Source organism: Hyperolius riggenbachi, chromosome 8 (assembly GCF_040937935.1).
Source record: "Hyperolius riggenbachi isolate aHypRig1 chromosome 8, aHypRig1.pri, whole genome shotgun sequence".
NCBI lineage: Eukaryota > Metazoa > Chordata > Amphibia > Anura > Hyperoliidae > Hyperolius > Hyperolius riggenbachi.
Window position 1 is genome coordinate 40273543 of NC_090653.1, and position 12952 is coordinate 40286494.

General features: G+C 49.7%; 1 protein-coding gene across 12 annotated transcripts in view; it reads right to left on the reverse strand.

Annotated features, from left to right (window-relative positions):
- The window catches only part of LOC137528094 (uncharacterized), a 115977-nt gene extending 104654 nt beyond the window's left edge, over positions 1-11323 (reverse strand). For all 12 annotated transcript variants that reach the window (XM_068249360.1, XM_068249368.1, XM_068249369.1 and 9 more), the window contains exon 1: positions 11281-11323. In XM_068249360.1, the coding sequence (XP_068105461.1) occupies positions 11281-11311 (31 nt within the window). In that variant the 5' untranslated portion in view covers positions 11312-11323. The remainder of the gene's footprint in view (positions 1-11280) is intronic.
- Between the last annotated feature and the right edge of the window lie 1629 nt (positions 11324-12952).

A 12952-nucleotide genomic window follows, 5' to 3' on the forward strand; every position in this document is an offset into this window, starting at 1 on the left:
TCTCTGCATGCATTCAGTTGTTTAGTTTTGATTACATTCGCAAGGAAGACGAGAGATCAGCCAGGCCTTACAATTCAACATTAATGTTGAATATTGCCTGTGTCCACACTCCCCCTCCGTGTGAGAGCGTGACTGCACTGCGCAGGCGCAAAGTACGGCCTGTATCTGACTCATGCATAAGTTCTTCCTCTGTGCGTGAGTGGCTCCGTGCTAATGCGCAGGTGGGAACCCTACTGCCACCTGCACAAACCAGCCGAGCTCGTAAATAGAGGGGAGGGCGGCCGCAAAGAATAAGAGAGGTCCCAGCCAGCAGTGAAGGGGGTTGCTGTTAGGTTACAGGAACACAAATGCCATAGGGGTGAAGGCTGATGGATTCTGAAAAGACAAGGGGGTTGATTCATGCATAACGCTATAGTGCTAAATGCATTACGCGCATTACAGCACGCGTAAAACGTTACGCGCACTAAAACGTCACCAGGATGGATCTTCAGATCTGCAGATGATTGTCTGATCTGCAGATGAATGTGTTAAACAAGGCGTGTATGATGATCTGCAGATCTCATAGACTATGAATGCATTTTGCAGGAATGGATCTTTTGCAGGAACAGATCTTTTGCAGATACTGATCTTTTGTGTCTGTACAGCATGTTTGTGTGCAGCATCTTGCAAAGATTTCTGTCTGATGGGGAGTTCAGCTCCATAGAAAAGACTGTGTAGGTATGGCTCTCATACTACATGAAGGGTGGTAAGATTGGTCTGTGATCTTTCATTTTCCAAAGACTTTTATCTCAAGTGTGTACGTAGCATTAGGAATGCGCTGTCCTTTTCTTGGCACCAACCGAGCTCTGTCATTCCTATCCCAGTCTGGCAGATGCAAATGCTGACAGGCAGGCTGATATCTGTGCAGAGCTCTGTCACTCAGCGTGAATGTGCAAAAAATGCGCGCACACTCGCTGCTATTTTCCGCCTACCGGACTTCATGCAGATCTGCATTAAGCGCTGCTCAGTGACCCACTCTGTGTTAGTCAACGTGTGTTATGCAGTTGCAGAATGAATGAAACAGACGGCATTGTACAATGCAAGCTCCATACTGTGTATGTAGTACTGGTGGTGCTTTGGTCTGCTTTCAGCTGCATTCCAATGTTATTAATACACTGAAATCTCCTGTTGTGAACACTCAATAAAATGTTTATTTGTAGTGTACAACCTAAAAATAACATTGAAGTGTATGTTAGGTAATGAATGTTAACTTTGCAATGTTTTTAATGCATACACTATTGAAATAATGCAGCTGCAGGGACTGTGGCTAAGTGTGCGGCTGCGTGGACTGCAGTTGGGTGTGGGGCTGGGTGTGCGGCTGCGGGACTGCAGCTGGGTGTGCGGCTGGGTGTGCGGCTGCGGGTACTGCAGCTGGATGTGCGGCTGCGGGGACTTCGGCTGGGTGTGCGGCTGGGTGTGCGACTGCGGGTACTGCAGCTGGATGTGCGGCTGCGGGGACTGCGGCTGGGTGTGCGGCTGGGTGTGCGACTGCGGGTACTGCAGCTGGATGTGCGGCTGCGGGGACTGCGGCTGGGTGTGCGGCTGCGGGGACTGCTGCTGGGTCCCCACAGCCGCACACCCAGCCGCAGTCCCCATAGCCACAAACCCAGCCGCAGTCCCCGCTGCCGCAGTCCTCACAGCCGCACACCCAGCCGCAGTCCCCACAGCTGCACACCCAGCCACACACCCAGCCGCAGTCCCCGCTGCCGCAGTCCTCACAGTCGCACACCCAGCCGCAGTCCCCACAGCTGCACACCCAGCCACACACCTAGCCACACACCCAGCCGCAGTCCCCGCAGCCGCAAACCCAGCCGCAGTCCCCACAGCCGCACATCCAGCCGTAGTCCCCGCAGACGCACACCCAGCTGCAGTCCCCGCAGCCGCACACTCAGCCTAAGTCCCCGCAGCCGCACACCCAGCCGCAGTCCCCACAGCCACACACCCAGCCACAGTCCCCCCAGCCGCACACCCAGCTACAGTCCCCACAGCCGCACACCCAACTGCAGTCCCCACAGCCACACTCCCAGCCGCACACCCAGCCGCAGTCCCCGCAGCCACACACCCAGCCACAGTCCCCCCAGCCACACACCCAGCTACAGTCCCCACAGCCGCACACCCAGCTGCAGTCCCCACAGCCACACTACCAGCCGTACACCCAGCCGCAGTCCCCGCAGCCGCACACCCAGCACCACACCCAGCTGCAGTCCCAACAGCCGCACACCCAGCCGCAGTCCCCGCAGCCGCACACCCAGCCACAGTCCCCACAGTCACACTCCCAGCCGCACACCCAGCCGCAGTCCCCGCAGCTGCACACCCAGCAGCAGTCCCTGAAGCCGCACACCCAGCCACAGTCCCCGCAGCCGCACACCCAGCCACACGCCCAGCCGCACACCCAGCCACACACCCAGCCGCAGTCCCCACAGTGGCATTTCCAGCCACACACCCAGCCGCAGTCTCCGCAGCCGCACACCCAGCCACAGTCCCCGCAGCCGCACACCCAGCCGCAGTTCCCACTGCCGCACACCCAGCCGCAGTTCCCGCAGCCGCACACCCAGCCACACACCCAGCCGCAGTCCCCACAGCCGCACACCCAGCCGCACACCCAGCCGCAGTCCCCACAGCCGCACGCCCAGCCGCACATGCAGCTGCAGTCCCAGCCGCAGTCCCCACAGCCACACACCCAGCCGCACCCCCATCTGCAGTCCGCGTGAGTAATTAAATTCCTTTAATTACTGGGTATGCGACTGCGGAGACTGCAGCTGGATGTGCGGCTGCGGGGACTGCGGCGGCCAGTATGAGTACTCCTATGTGCAGGACTCTGGCTGGGTGCCTGGGTCCTAAAACGCAAGGTCCTCTGTGATGTAGTAGGATTTTGCTGGGTTCTGAGGCTGCGCCTCAGTGGCTGCCCTCTCTGCTCCTGCTCCATTGCAACCACAGCAAAATAACAATGGAAAAAATGGCAGAATATCTACAAACACTAAATAATTAAATTAGAAACAAAAAGGAATTTAATTACTCATTGCACGTAATGGATTACTGGTCTAAAAAAAGATGCACACATGTTTCACTATGCCCTTTATGATTTAACTACCCAACTCTATCTAGATAACGTGCACTTTGCCGTAATCACCGTTGTCGCGCTCTTGCGTACAATAACACACACGCGTTAAGAAATAACACTCTTTAGTGAATCAACCCCATGGAGTAGTTTGCAAACTAACCAGGTGAAAACATTCTCCTGAGTGTACGCTACAACAATTGGGGATCGCTGGGCAATTGCCCAGTTTCCTATATCATAGCATTTGCCCTGTAAACATCACAAAACGGAAATTAAAAGGCTTTTAACCACTTGCGTACCAGCAGTCTCTGGCAACTTCAGGACTAGAGACTGCTGGTACCAAAAAAACGAAGCTGACCGACGACTTGCCGCATGGCTCAGGGCCGGATTACCGACCAGGCAACAGAAGCAGTCGCTTGGGGCCCCCATTCAGAGTCAAAGGGACCCCATCAGCACATAATCCAGCCCTCGCCATCCTGTCAAAGGACGCTGCCCGCTGCTGACTGTCTTCAGAGCCGGGCTCTCCTCCTGGGTCCCTCTCCTGCTACTGTGCGCTCTGCCGCTGCCCGCTCCTCCCTTCCTTCCCACAGAACCACAGCTGCAGCGGGCAGGAATGATAGCTGCAGATGACAAACACCCACTCACCTATCCGTGATACAAGCGATAGAGGTCCCATCATCCGAAACCCATCTGTCTCCTCTGAACTTCCTGATTCTCAGATCAGACAGGAAGTAGTAATAGTAGTAGTAACAGAGCAGCGGCACTCTAGTGGAGACCGATGGGCTCCGTATGACGGGACCTCTATTGCTTGGATCGCAATAGGTGAATGCAAGTCATCTGGTGCTGTCCTTCTCCACCGCTGCGGCTGCCCTTCTCTGCGGGACTATCGTATTCATGGGGTTGGAGGCTGCATGGTGGATGTGGCTGTCTAGTTTGGGAGTAAATTGGTTGTTCGGTGGTGGTGGGTTGTTTATGTAATTCTGTCTGGGGGGCGGCTTCCGGGTTGGCGGTGTCCAGAGATTTCTGTTATTGCCAGGCTGGGGATGCAGGGGGAAAGTGCTGCTGCTGTGATATCTGGCACCCTCTTTACAGAGGTGCCCCAAGTGACAACGTCCCGGCCATTCATCTCTCTCTCTGCATGTTGGCGCTGCTATTCCGTGCATTGTGTACCCGCAGAGGAAAGCGGGCTGTTGCCCATAGCAACCAGTAGAGCGGCTGCCCCGGTGTGTCCGGCATGTTACTGTGCACACAGCAGCTTCATGTTACCATTCTAATATGGGGGGCCCAAATCAGTTACTTTGCTTAGGGCCCCATTTAGCCTTAATCCGGCTCTGCCACCGCTACTGCCATTCACCTGTCGCTGAAGCTCACTCCCTCTGCCGTTACTATGACAACAGATGGAGTGGCCTGCAGCGACAGGCAGGGCCGGGCCGAGGCATAGGCTGGAGAGGCTCCAGCCTCAGGGCGCAGTGTAGGAGGGGGCGCACAATTCATTCAGCTGTCATTCCTAATTGTGTATGAAGCAGAAAGAAAAGGGGATACATAGCAGTGACTGCAAGCCAGATAACTAGATATTAAGGTGTTGGGGAGGTTGTTGGCCCTGTGGCACCTCTTAGTCTAATAGCAATCAGTGTGTGACGGCTGGGGTGGGAGGGATGGGGGGCGCACTTTGGTGTCTCAGCCTTGGGTGCTGGAGGACCTTGTCCCACCTCTGGCGACAGGTGAGTAGTGCGATCAACACGGTAACATGTGGCAAGGTAATTGAAATCTATGCCCTGGCAGGGATAACAGGTGCCAAGCAGTTAAGCAGATTGCCCAAATGGTGAGGTTATTATGGAAGAAGTGTTAAGGCCCCATTCACACAGGGAATCGCACAACACTCAGAAAAAAATAACTAGTGTTATGCAAAGCAATTTTCCTGTGATTATTTTTTTTCACTGTACAAGAAAGTGATTTTGAAATGATTGCATTTTTTTTTTTACATTAAAATGCAATTGCTCCAAAAATGCTGTATGCACCAAGTTTGAGATTTCAGCTAATTACTAATCACTGGTGATCGCTACAGTGTGAACACTACCATTGATTTGAATTGCCATAGAGCTTTTTTAAGCGCTAGCGATTTACAGACAAGCTGAAATCTCTAGTAAAGCGCTCCAGTGTGAATGAGGCCTGGGACATCTGAAGTGAGAGGAATATGGAGGCTAAAATATTTATTTATCTTTAACTACTTAAAGAGACTCAGGAGCCTCGTTAAAATAAAGTTTTTATTTTAACCACTTGAGGACCCACCCTTTACCCCCCCTTAAGGACCAGCGCAGTATTCTGTGATCTGTGCTGGGTGGGCTCTGCAGCCCCCAGCACAGATCAGGCAGCACGCAGAGCGATCAGATCGCCCCCCCCTTTTTTCCCCCCTATGGGGATGGTGTGCAGGGGGGGTCTGATCGCTCCTCTTGGCTGGCATGTTGCGGGGGGGGCACCTCAAAGCCCCCCTCCGCGGCGAAATTCCCCCCCCCTCCCTCTCCTACCTGTCATCCCCGGTGATCGGGGCTGCACAGGACGCTATCCGTCCTGTGCAGCCAGTGACAGGACGTCCCCTGTCACATGGCGGCGATCCCCGGCCGCTGATTGGCCAGGGATCGCCGATCTGCCTTACGGCGCTGCTGCGCAGCAGCGCCGTACAATGTAAACAAAGCGGATTATTTCCGCTTGTGTTTACATTTAGCCTGCGAGCCGTCATCGGCGGCCCGCAGGCTATTCACGGAGCCCCCCGCCGTGAATTGACAGGAAGCAGCCGCTCGCGCGAGCGGCTGCTTCCTGATTAATTAGCCTGCAGCTGGCGACGCAATACTGCGTCGCTGGTCCTGCAGCTACCACTTTGCCGACGCGCATTATGAGTGCGCGGTCGGCAAGTGGTTAAAAAGCTCTTAAAGTTGATCCGAGATTAACTTTTACTCATTGCATAATTGTGTTCCTTTCCTATTGTGTATAGGGCATTCCTCAAGCCAAATACTTTTTTGTTTTTGTTTTAATGCTCTAATTCCCTATAAACTAAATAAGCCTCGCCCACAGGTTTCCAGAGAGCCAAGGCACTTTCAGACAGTAGCAAGGGCTCATGGGAGCTCAGTCTGGGCAGGAGGAGGGGGAGGTATTACTAGCCAGAGATTTCACAGGCACAGGGGAGGAGGAGGGGGGATTAGTTTTCTTTGCTCAAGATACAGATAAGCCTGCCTCTGTGAAATGTTTACAAACAACATGGCTGCTGTCATTGTATCACAGGAAGAACGAATCATATTCTATTAAAGCTGTTTGCAGCTAGATTTGCTGTGTGAACTATCTAAACTTTAGATAAGATATATAGACAAGTTACCTGTTATAGTTAGTTTTTCATCTCGGATCCGCTTTAAGCATGTTTGCCCTAACTAAAACGCCACATCCCTGCGGCTGAAAACTAAATTAATCCGTTTTCAGCCGCAGGGATGTGGCGTTTTAGTTAGGGCAAACATGCTTAACCCATTTAGGTTCCGTGGTTTTCACGTGAGAAATGTTCACCTCCCATTCATTAGCCTATAACTTTATCACTACTTATCACAATGAACTGATCTATATCTTGTTTTTTCCGCCACCAATTAGGCTTTCTTTGGGGGGTACATTTTGCTAAGAGCCACTTTACTGTAAACGCAATTTAACAGGAAGAATAAGAAAAAATGGAAAAATTCATTATTTCTCAGTTTTCAGCCATTATAGTTTTAAAATAATACATGCCTCCATAATTAAAACTCACGTATTGTATTTGCCCATATGTCCCGGTTATTACACCGTTAAAATTATGTCCCTATCACAATGTATGGCGACAATATTTTATTTGGAAATAAAGGTGCATTTTTTCCATTTTGCATCTATCACTATTAACAAGTTTAAAATAAAAAAAATATAGAAATATTTCATCTTTACATTGATATTTAAAAAGTTTAGACCCTTAGGTAAATATTTACATGTTTTTTTTTTTTTATTGTAATGTTTTTTTTTATAGTAAACATTTTATTTGGGTTGTTTTGGGAGGGTGGGGTAAACAATAGAGTTATAATGTTAATGTGTGTTCATTTTCATTTATTTTTATTTTCACTTGTAGTATTACTTTTTGGCCACAAGATGGCGGCCATGAGTTTGTTTACATGACGTCACTCTAAGCGTAACCCACGCTTAGAGTGGCGCATCGGGCAGGGAACGGCCAGAAAAGGCGCAGCTTCCGAGAGAAGCTGTCGCTTTTTCAGCGGGGGAGAGGAATCAGTGATCGGGCACCATAGCCCGATACATTGATTCCCTGGCTACCGAATCCGCGGCCGGGAGTGCGCGTGCACGCGCGCGATCGGCCGCAGGGGCGCGCGGTAGCGCACATGGTTCCTGGACGTAGTTTCTACGTCCAGGAACCAAAATAGGTTAAGAGCTTTTTAAAATAAAAACATGACTTTAAGGAGGCTTCTGAGTCTCTTTAAAGACCTTGGTAATTGAAATTTATGCTCTGTCTTGATGGTTACTTGGCTGCCAGGGCGTAGAGTTCAATTCACCGGAGCAGCGTGCATCTGCCGTTTTCGTCGCTCCAGCCAATCTTGCCACTGTCTACCCCGCTGTGTCCTGTCGCAGCTCTCTTGCTCTGCCTGTCTCTATTACGGCAGTGCCCTGCAAGCTGATCAGGAGCCGATTTCAATGGCTCCTGGCCGTGTCGATCAATGTAAGCAACTCCCCTAGGCTTACATTGATAAACACGGCCAGGAGCCAATAATAGCGTCTCCTGACTGGCTTACATGACTCTGCTGTCATAGAGACAGCAGAGTGGATGTCCTGAGGATCCCGTGTCCAGTGTGGCGTGGATGCCGGTTGCAGCAGGTATATGTGGGGATTTGTCAGTATTCCGTCGTTATTGTACCAGTGGTCTCTGAGGCAGAGACCACTGGTACTTAAGCGGTTAAACAATACCAGTTTCTTGGCAGTCCTGCTGATGATCTATTACTTTTAGCCATAGACCCTGAACAAGCATGCAGCAGATCACATTGCTGTCAGATCTGAAAAGATTAGCTGCATGTTTCTGGTGTGATCCAGACACTTCTGCAGCCTAATAGATCAACGGGGCTGCCAGGCAACTGGTATTGTTTAAAAGGAAATAAATATGGCAGCCTCCATACTCTTCTCATTTTAGTTGTCCTTTAACTTCATATGTACCTGCCTGGCAAACTACAGTCCTTTCTTGCTTGCAGGCTGCTCCTTCAGTCCCTTCAGTCCTTTCTTGCTAGCCCCTTCTGGACTGGTCATTGCTGGAGCCCAAGCAGAAAGCTGCTGGGGCGCCTGCGCAAAGAGGCAACAAGTGGAGCTTTGGGGGTCTCATCGCTGGATTGCCTCTACTGAGGAGGACAGGGTAAGACTCTTCTGCATCCAGAGGTTTACCCCTCCAAAAATAAGTACTACCTAGGAGCACTTTTCTCCCTGAAGGTTCACCTCAAACCCCCCCCCCCCCCCCCCCCCTTTCACTGTTTTAGGCATGGGGAGGTGTTTTGAAGGTTAGTCATGGGTGAGGGAGTCTTTAAGGTTAGGCATGGGGGGGGGGAGGGGTTGTTAAAGAGTAACTGTCAGGCTGCAAAAGCTAATTTAAACCTCTATTCTCCTGTGTTAAACAGTTTAGAAGGAAGCCAAAAAGGCAATACTGAAGTTGAAAATCTCTCTTACTGTGATGTGTGCTGAACAGCAAGGCTGTTATTCCCAAGCTCTGTAAGGAGGCCGGCAGGACGCATAGCAGATACTGCAAAGCATTCTCGGGCTGCTTCTCCCCAGTGTACTACCTTGGGTCATCCCCTTCATTTCCCTATCCCGCCCTAAGGCTGCTTTCACAGTGAGAAGTTACAGGCTCATGTTACAGCAGCCAGTAACGCAGCCCAGCTCACAGCACTGAAAAATCACAGGGCACATGTTCCGTTAGAGTATACTGCATGAGTCCGCTATTGTTCCTAGCCACATGGCTAATTAATATTCACTGCACAGTAGTGTTGTCCATTAGGATCTTTTTTGTGAGTCAAATCATCAGGAAGCAGGGGGGATATGACATCACAATTGGCTTCATAGGAGACAGACAAACATGGAACCTGCCATGAGCTGTCAGGAGCATCATTCTCTGCAAATCCTATATAAAAATTCTGTGAAATCCAAACGTGGACAGTGAAATGCATATGTAATGTAAGTACAGCCAATATTTAGCTACTGATATATGTGTTTTTTTTCTCTGAGACCATATACCTAACAGCTCCTCTTTAAGGTTAGGTTTTGGGGTTTATTTTTGAGGTTAGGAGTTGGGGGTTTAGGCATCTGTAGGGGGTGATTGGAGTTAGGCATAAGTAGAGGGAGGGGCCTGTGTGAGAATAGGGTTAGGTTTAGTTGTATTAAGATATCGGTATTATTAATTTATATCTTACCATTGTAATTTACACTTTCAAAATGTAGAATATTGATTGGTATAGTAACCAATATTCTACTTATCAAAATTGGGCACCCAAAACGTCCCCCTGCTTCTTTTGCATGTATGCCTCATCTCCTTGGAGGCTGTGGGTGCTGAATCTCTTCTTCCCACTTATTAAAATGCTGAGTTTCCTCCCGCTGCATGTTGTAGTGCTGAGTCTCCTCCCCCTGCATGCTGTAGAGCTGATTCTCCTCCCCCTGTATGCTGTAGAGCTGAGTCTACTCCCCCCGTATGCTGTAGAGTGGAGTCTCCTCCCCCTGTATGCTGTACTGCTGAGTCTCTGTCCCCCTGCATGCTGCAGTGCTGAGTCTCTGCCCCCTGTATGCTGTACAGCTGAGTCTCCTCCCCCTGTATGCTGTAGTACTTAGTCTCTGTCCCCCCTGAATGCTGTAATGCTGGGTTTCCTCCCCCTGTATGCTGTACTGCTGAGTCTTTGTCCCCCTGCATGCTGTAGTGCTGAGTCTCCTCCCCCCGTGTGCTGTAGTGATGAGTCTCCTCCCCCTGTATGCTGTAGTGCTGAGTCTCCTCCCCCTGCATGCTGTAGTGCTGAGTCTCCTCCCCCTGCATGCTGTAGTGCTGAGTCTCCTCCCCCTGCATGCTGTAGTGCTGAGTCTCCTCCCCCTGCATGCTGTAGTGCTGAGTCTCCTCCCCCTGCATGCTGTAGTGCTGAGTCTCCTCCCCCTGCATGCTGAACTGCTGAGTCTCCTCCCCCTGTATGCTATACTGCTGAGTCTCCTCCCCTTGCATGCTGTAGCGTTGAGACTGTTCCCCCTGCATACTGTACTGCTGAGTCTCCTCCCACTGCATGCTCTGGTACTGAGCCTCTGCCCCTTGCATGCTGTAGTGCTGAGGCTCCTCCTCCTGCATTGCTTTGTGTAGATTGCTGCTTCTTTTAATGGATGGATGGTGCACTATTTTTAACATATGCGTGTATAGGGATTTTTTTACGCCTACCTACCTACCTGCGGCTGGCCTCCTCAGCTGCTGCTGGAGTGGACTGGGCATGTGTGGTGACTGTTTCCAGACCTTACATGCCCAGGGTACTTTCAGTAACATAGTTACATGGTCATTTGGGTTGAAAAGACATACTGTACGTCAATCAAGTTCAAACAGAAAACAAAGTACAACACCAGCACCAGCCTGCTCCCTCACATATCCCTGTTGATCCAGAGGAAGGCGAAACAAAACCCTTACAAGGCATGGTCCAATTAGCCGCAAAAGGGAAAAAATTCCTTCCCGACTCCAGATGGCAATCAGATAAAATCCCTGGATCAACACCACCGGGAATTACCAGTTGCTCTCTGCACAGCCCTTAGGGATTGCGAGCAATGATGGATCGCGGAGTGGACAGTGCATTCTCCCTGTGTTCGGAGCCTATACTACGTGGAGGTGGTGAAATCGGGCAGTGATTGGCCAATCAAAGTTGAAGGTGTGTACTAGGCTTAAATATCCTCCATTCATTTCTATTCTCTGGTGTTGCTACGTCCACAGGTAATGTTTTGAGTGCAAGGAGTTAGCATACACATAACCATCCATAAGTGTTATCAGTTCTAGGGACATAATCAGATCTGTAGGGACACAGACCTGTCCTCACTGCTCACAGGAAAAGCAGCACACGCAGTCGCTGCATGAATGCAACAATCAAATCTGCCATCTCTGGGAAAAAAGTAATCACACTTACCAGAAAATATGTTGGTAAATATTATTTGCATCTTCTTCCTCCTTGCTCCATTTAAAAGTGAAAGCTTTTCAGTTATGCAACGCGACGTTTACTAAAACATCATCACAGTAACAGTAACTAGGTTACACCCTCAATGATTGCATTCCAATGTTTTGCATGGAAATCTCAGCTTGTCAATCATGAGAAATTTCACACTTGACTTTCAGTTTTTTTTGCGCGTTTTTCTGCATACTTTTTCTGTACACCAAGTGTGTTTCCATGCAGGAAAACGTGCACGTTTTTTCACAGCAGCTGATGTAATGGAGAAAACTGCCGAAATGTGAGTCATCATGCAGAATGTCCGTTTTTTTTCTGCGCGCGAACAACACAGTAAGTGTGAACTAACCCATTGAGTAACATGAGTTCTAAGTTTTTCTGTGCAGAAAACGCACACGAAAATATTCTAGTGTGTTCCCTGGCTGAAATAAAGCTTCAAATGAACACTATACAGTTGTAAATTAGAATCGTGCAAAAGTCCATTTGTCACAGGAGCCCTGGCGGCTGACCGCAATTAGCCTTCTAAACGGTGCCAGCGCACAGATTGTGCGAACTCTGGTCACAGTCAATGCGCAGGAACCGTTAAGAGATAGCCGCAGACAAACCAGAAGGGAGCCTGTGAGATACGGGTGATTACAACTTCACACACTGGTTCAGGGTAAACTGCCACCACCGCGGTTACCATGGGATCGAGGAGCCCACTGACTGACTAGTCCTGCGAATAAAACGGTTAAACACACGATATTCTGTCTAGCCAACAACAAACAAACAGTAGCGTATCTTCAGAGACCCGGGATCAGTTCTGTGTGTGCTGATAAGCAGGGTAGCGGACAGTGAATGACTTGGATAAAGTCGTTTATTCACAGCAATATAAATAATTAATATATACAGACAATTATTAAAATCAACACTTATTAAAACAGTAATAGCCAGTATAAAAAAATAAAAGAAGGTAGAAAAATACTTAGGGTTTGTGGAAATATGTCCTTTCGTGGGAAAATCATCAAGTCCAAGCAAAACGGTTTCAGGTTCTTAAAGCTCTTGGTTTCAATCAAAGTTCAGCAGAATTCTTTGTTCCAGGTTACAGAAGATGGCCAATCAAGATGGCCGCTAGCCCATGTGTCCTTTGTTTCAGAGCTTGATTCAAAGTTCAGCAAAATGGCCACCAGCCATGTGTCCTCTGGCTGGCAGCAGAATGTTCAAGATGTTTCAGGGTGGAGGACACTGAGTTTGGGTCCTCTGCCATTCTTATGCCCCTGATTCAGTAGGAGGGAGTGAGGGCGGGGAGCCACACACCCCCTTAGAAGATGAGATGAGCCCTCCCCTTGTCCTGGGGACCAGAAATCATATCTACCCATATATGGGCTCTATCTCACAGAACCGTACAGGTCAGGGCAGATTTATTAACATTTTCAGGTCTGTCTCGATTTACCCAGCGCCCTGATACCAGACATGAGGGATGGAACCCCTGTGGTATCATCAGGGCACTTTCAAACTGCCTAACTGGCAGTCTTTACCTCAGAATGTTCTGAAACTTCCTCAGAACCAGCACCGGGACTCATGCTACACTTCCCTCACGTTTGGCGAAGCTGCCATCTCAGGAACCCCAGAAATATGACAGATCTGGGAAGTTATG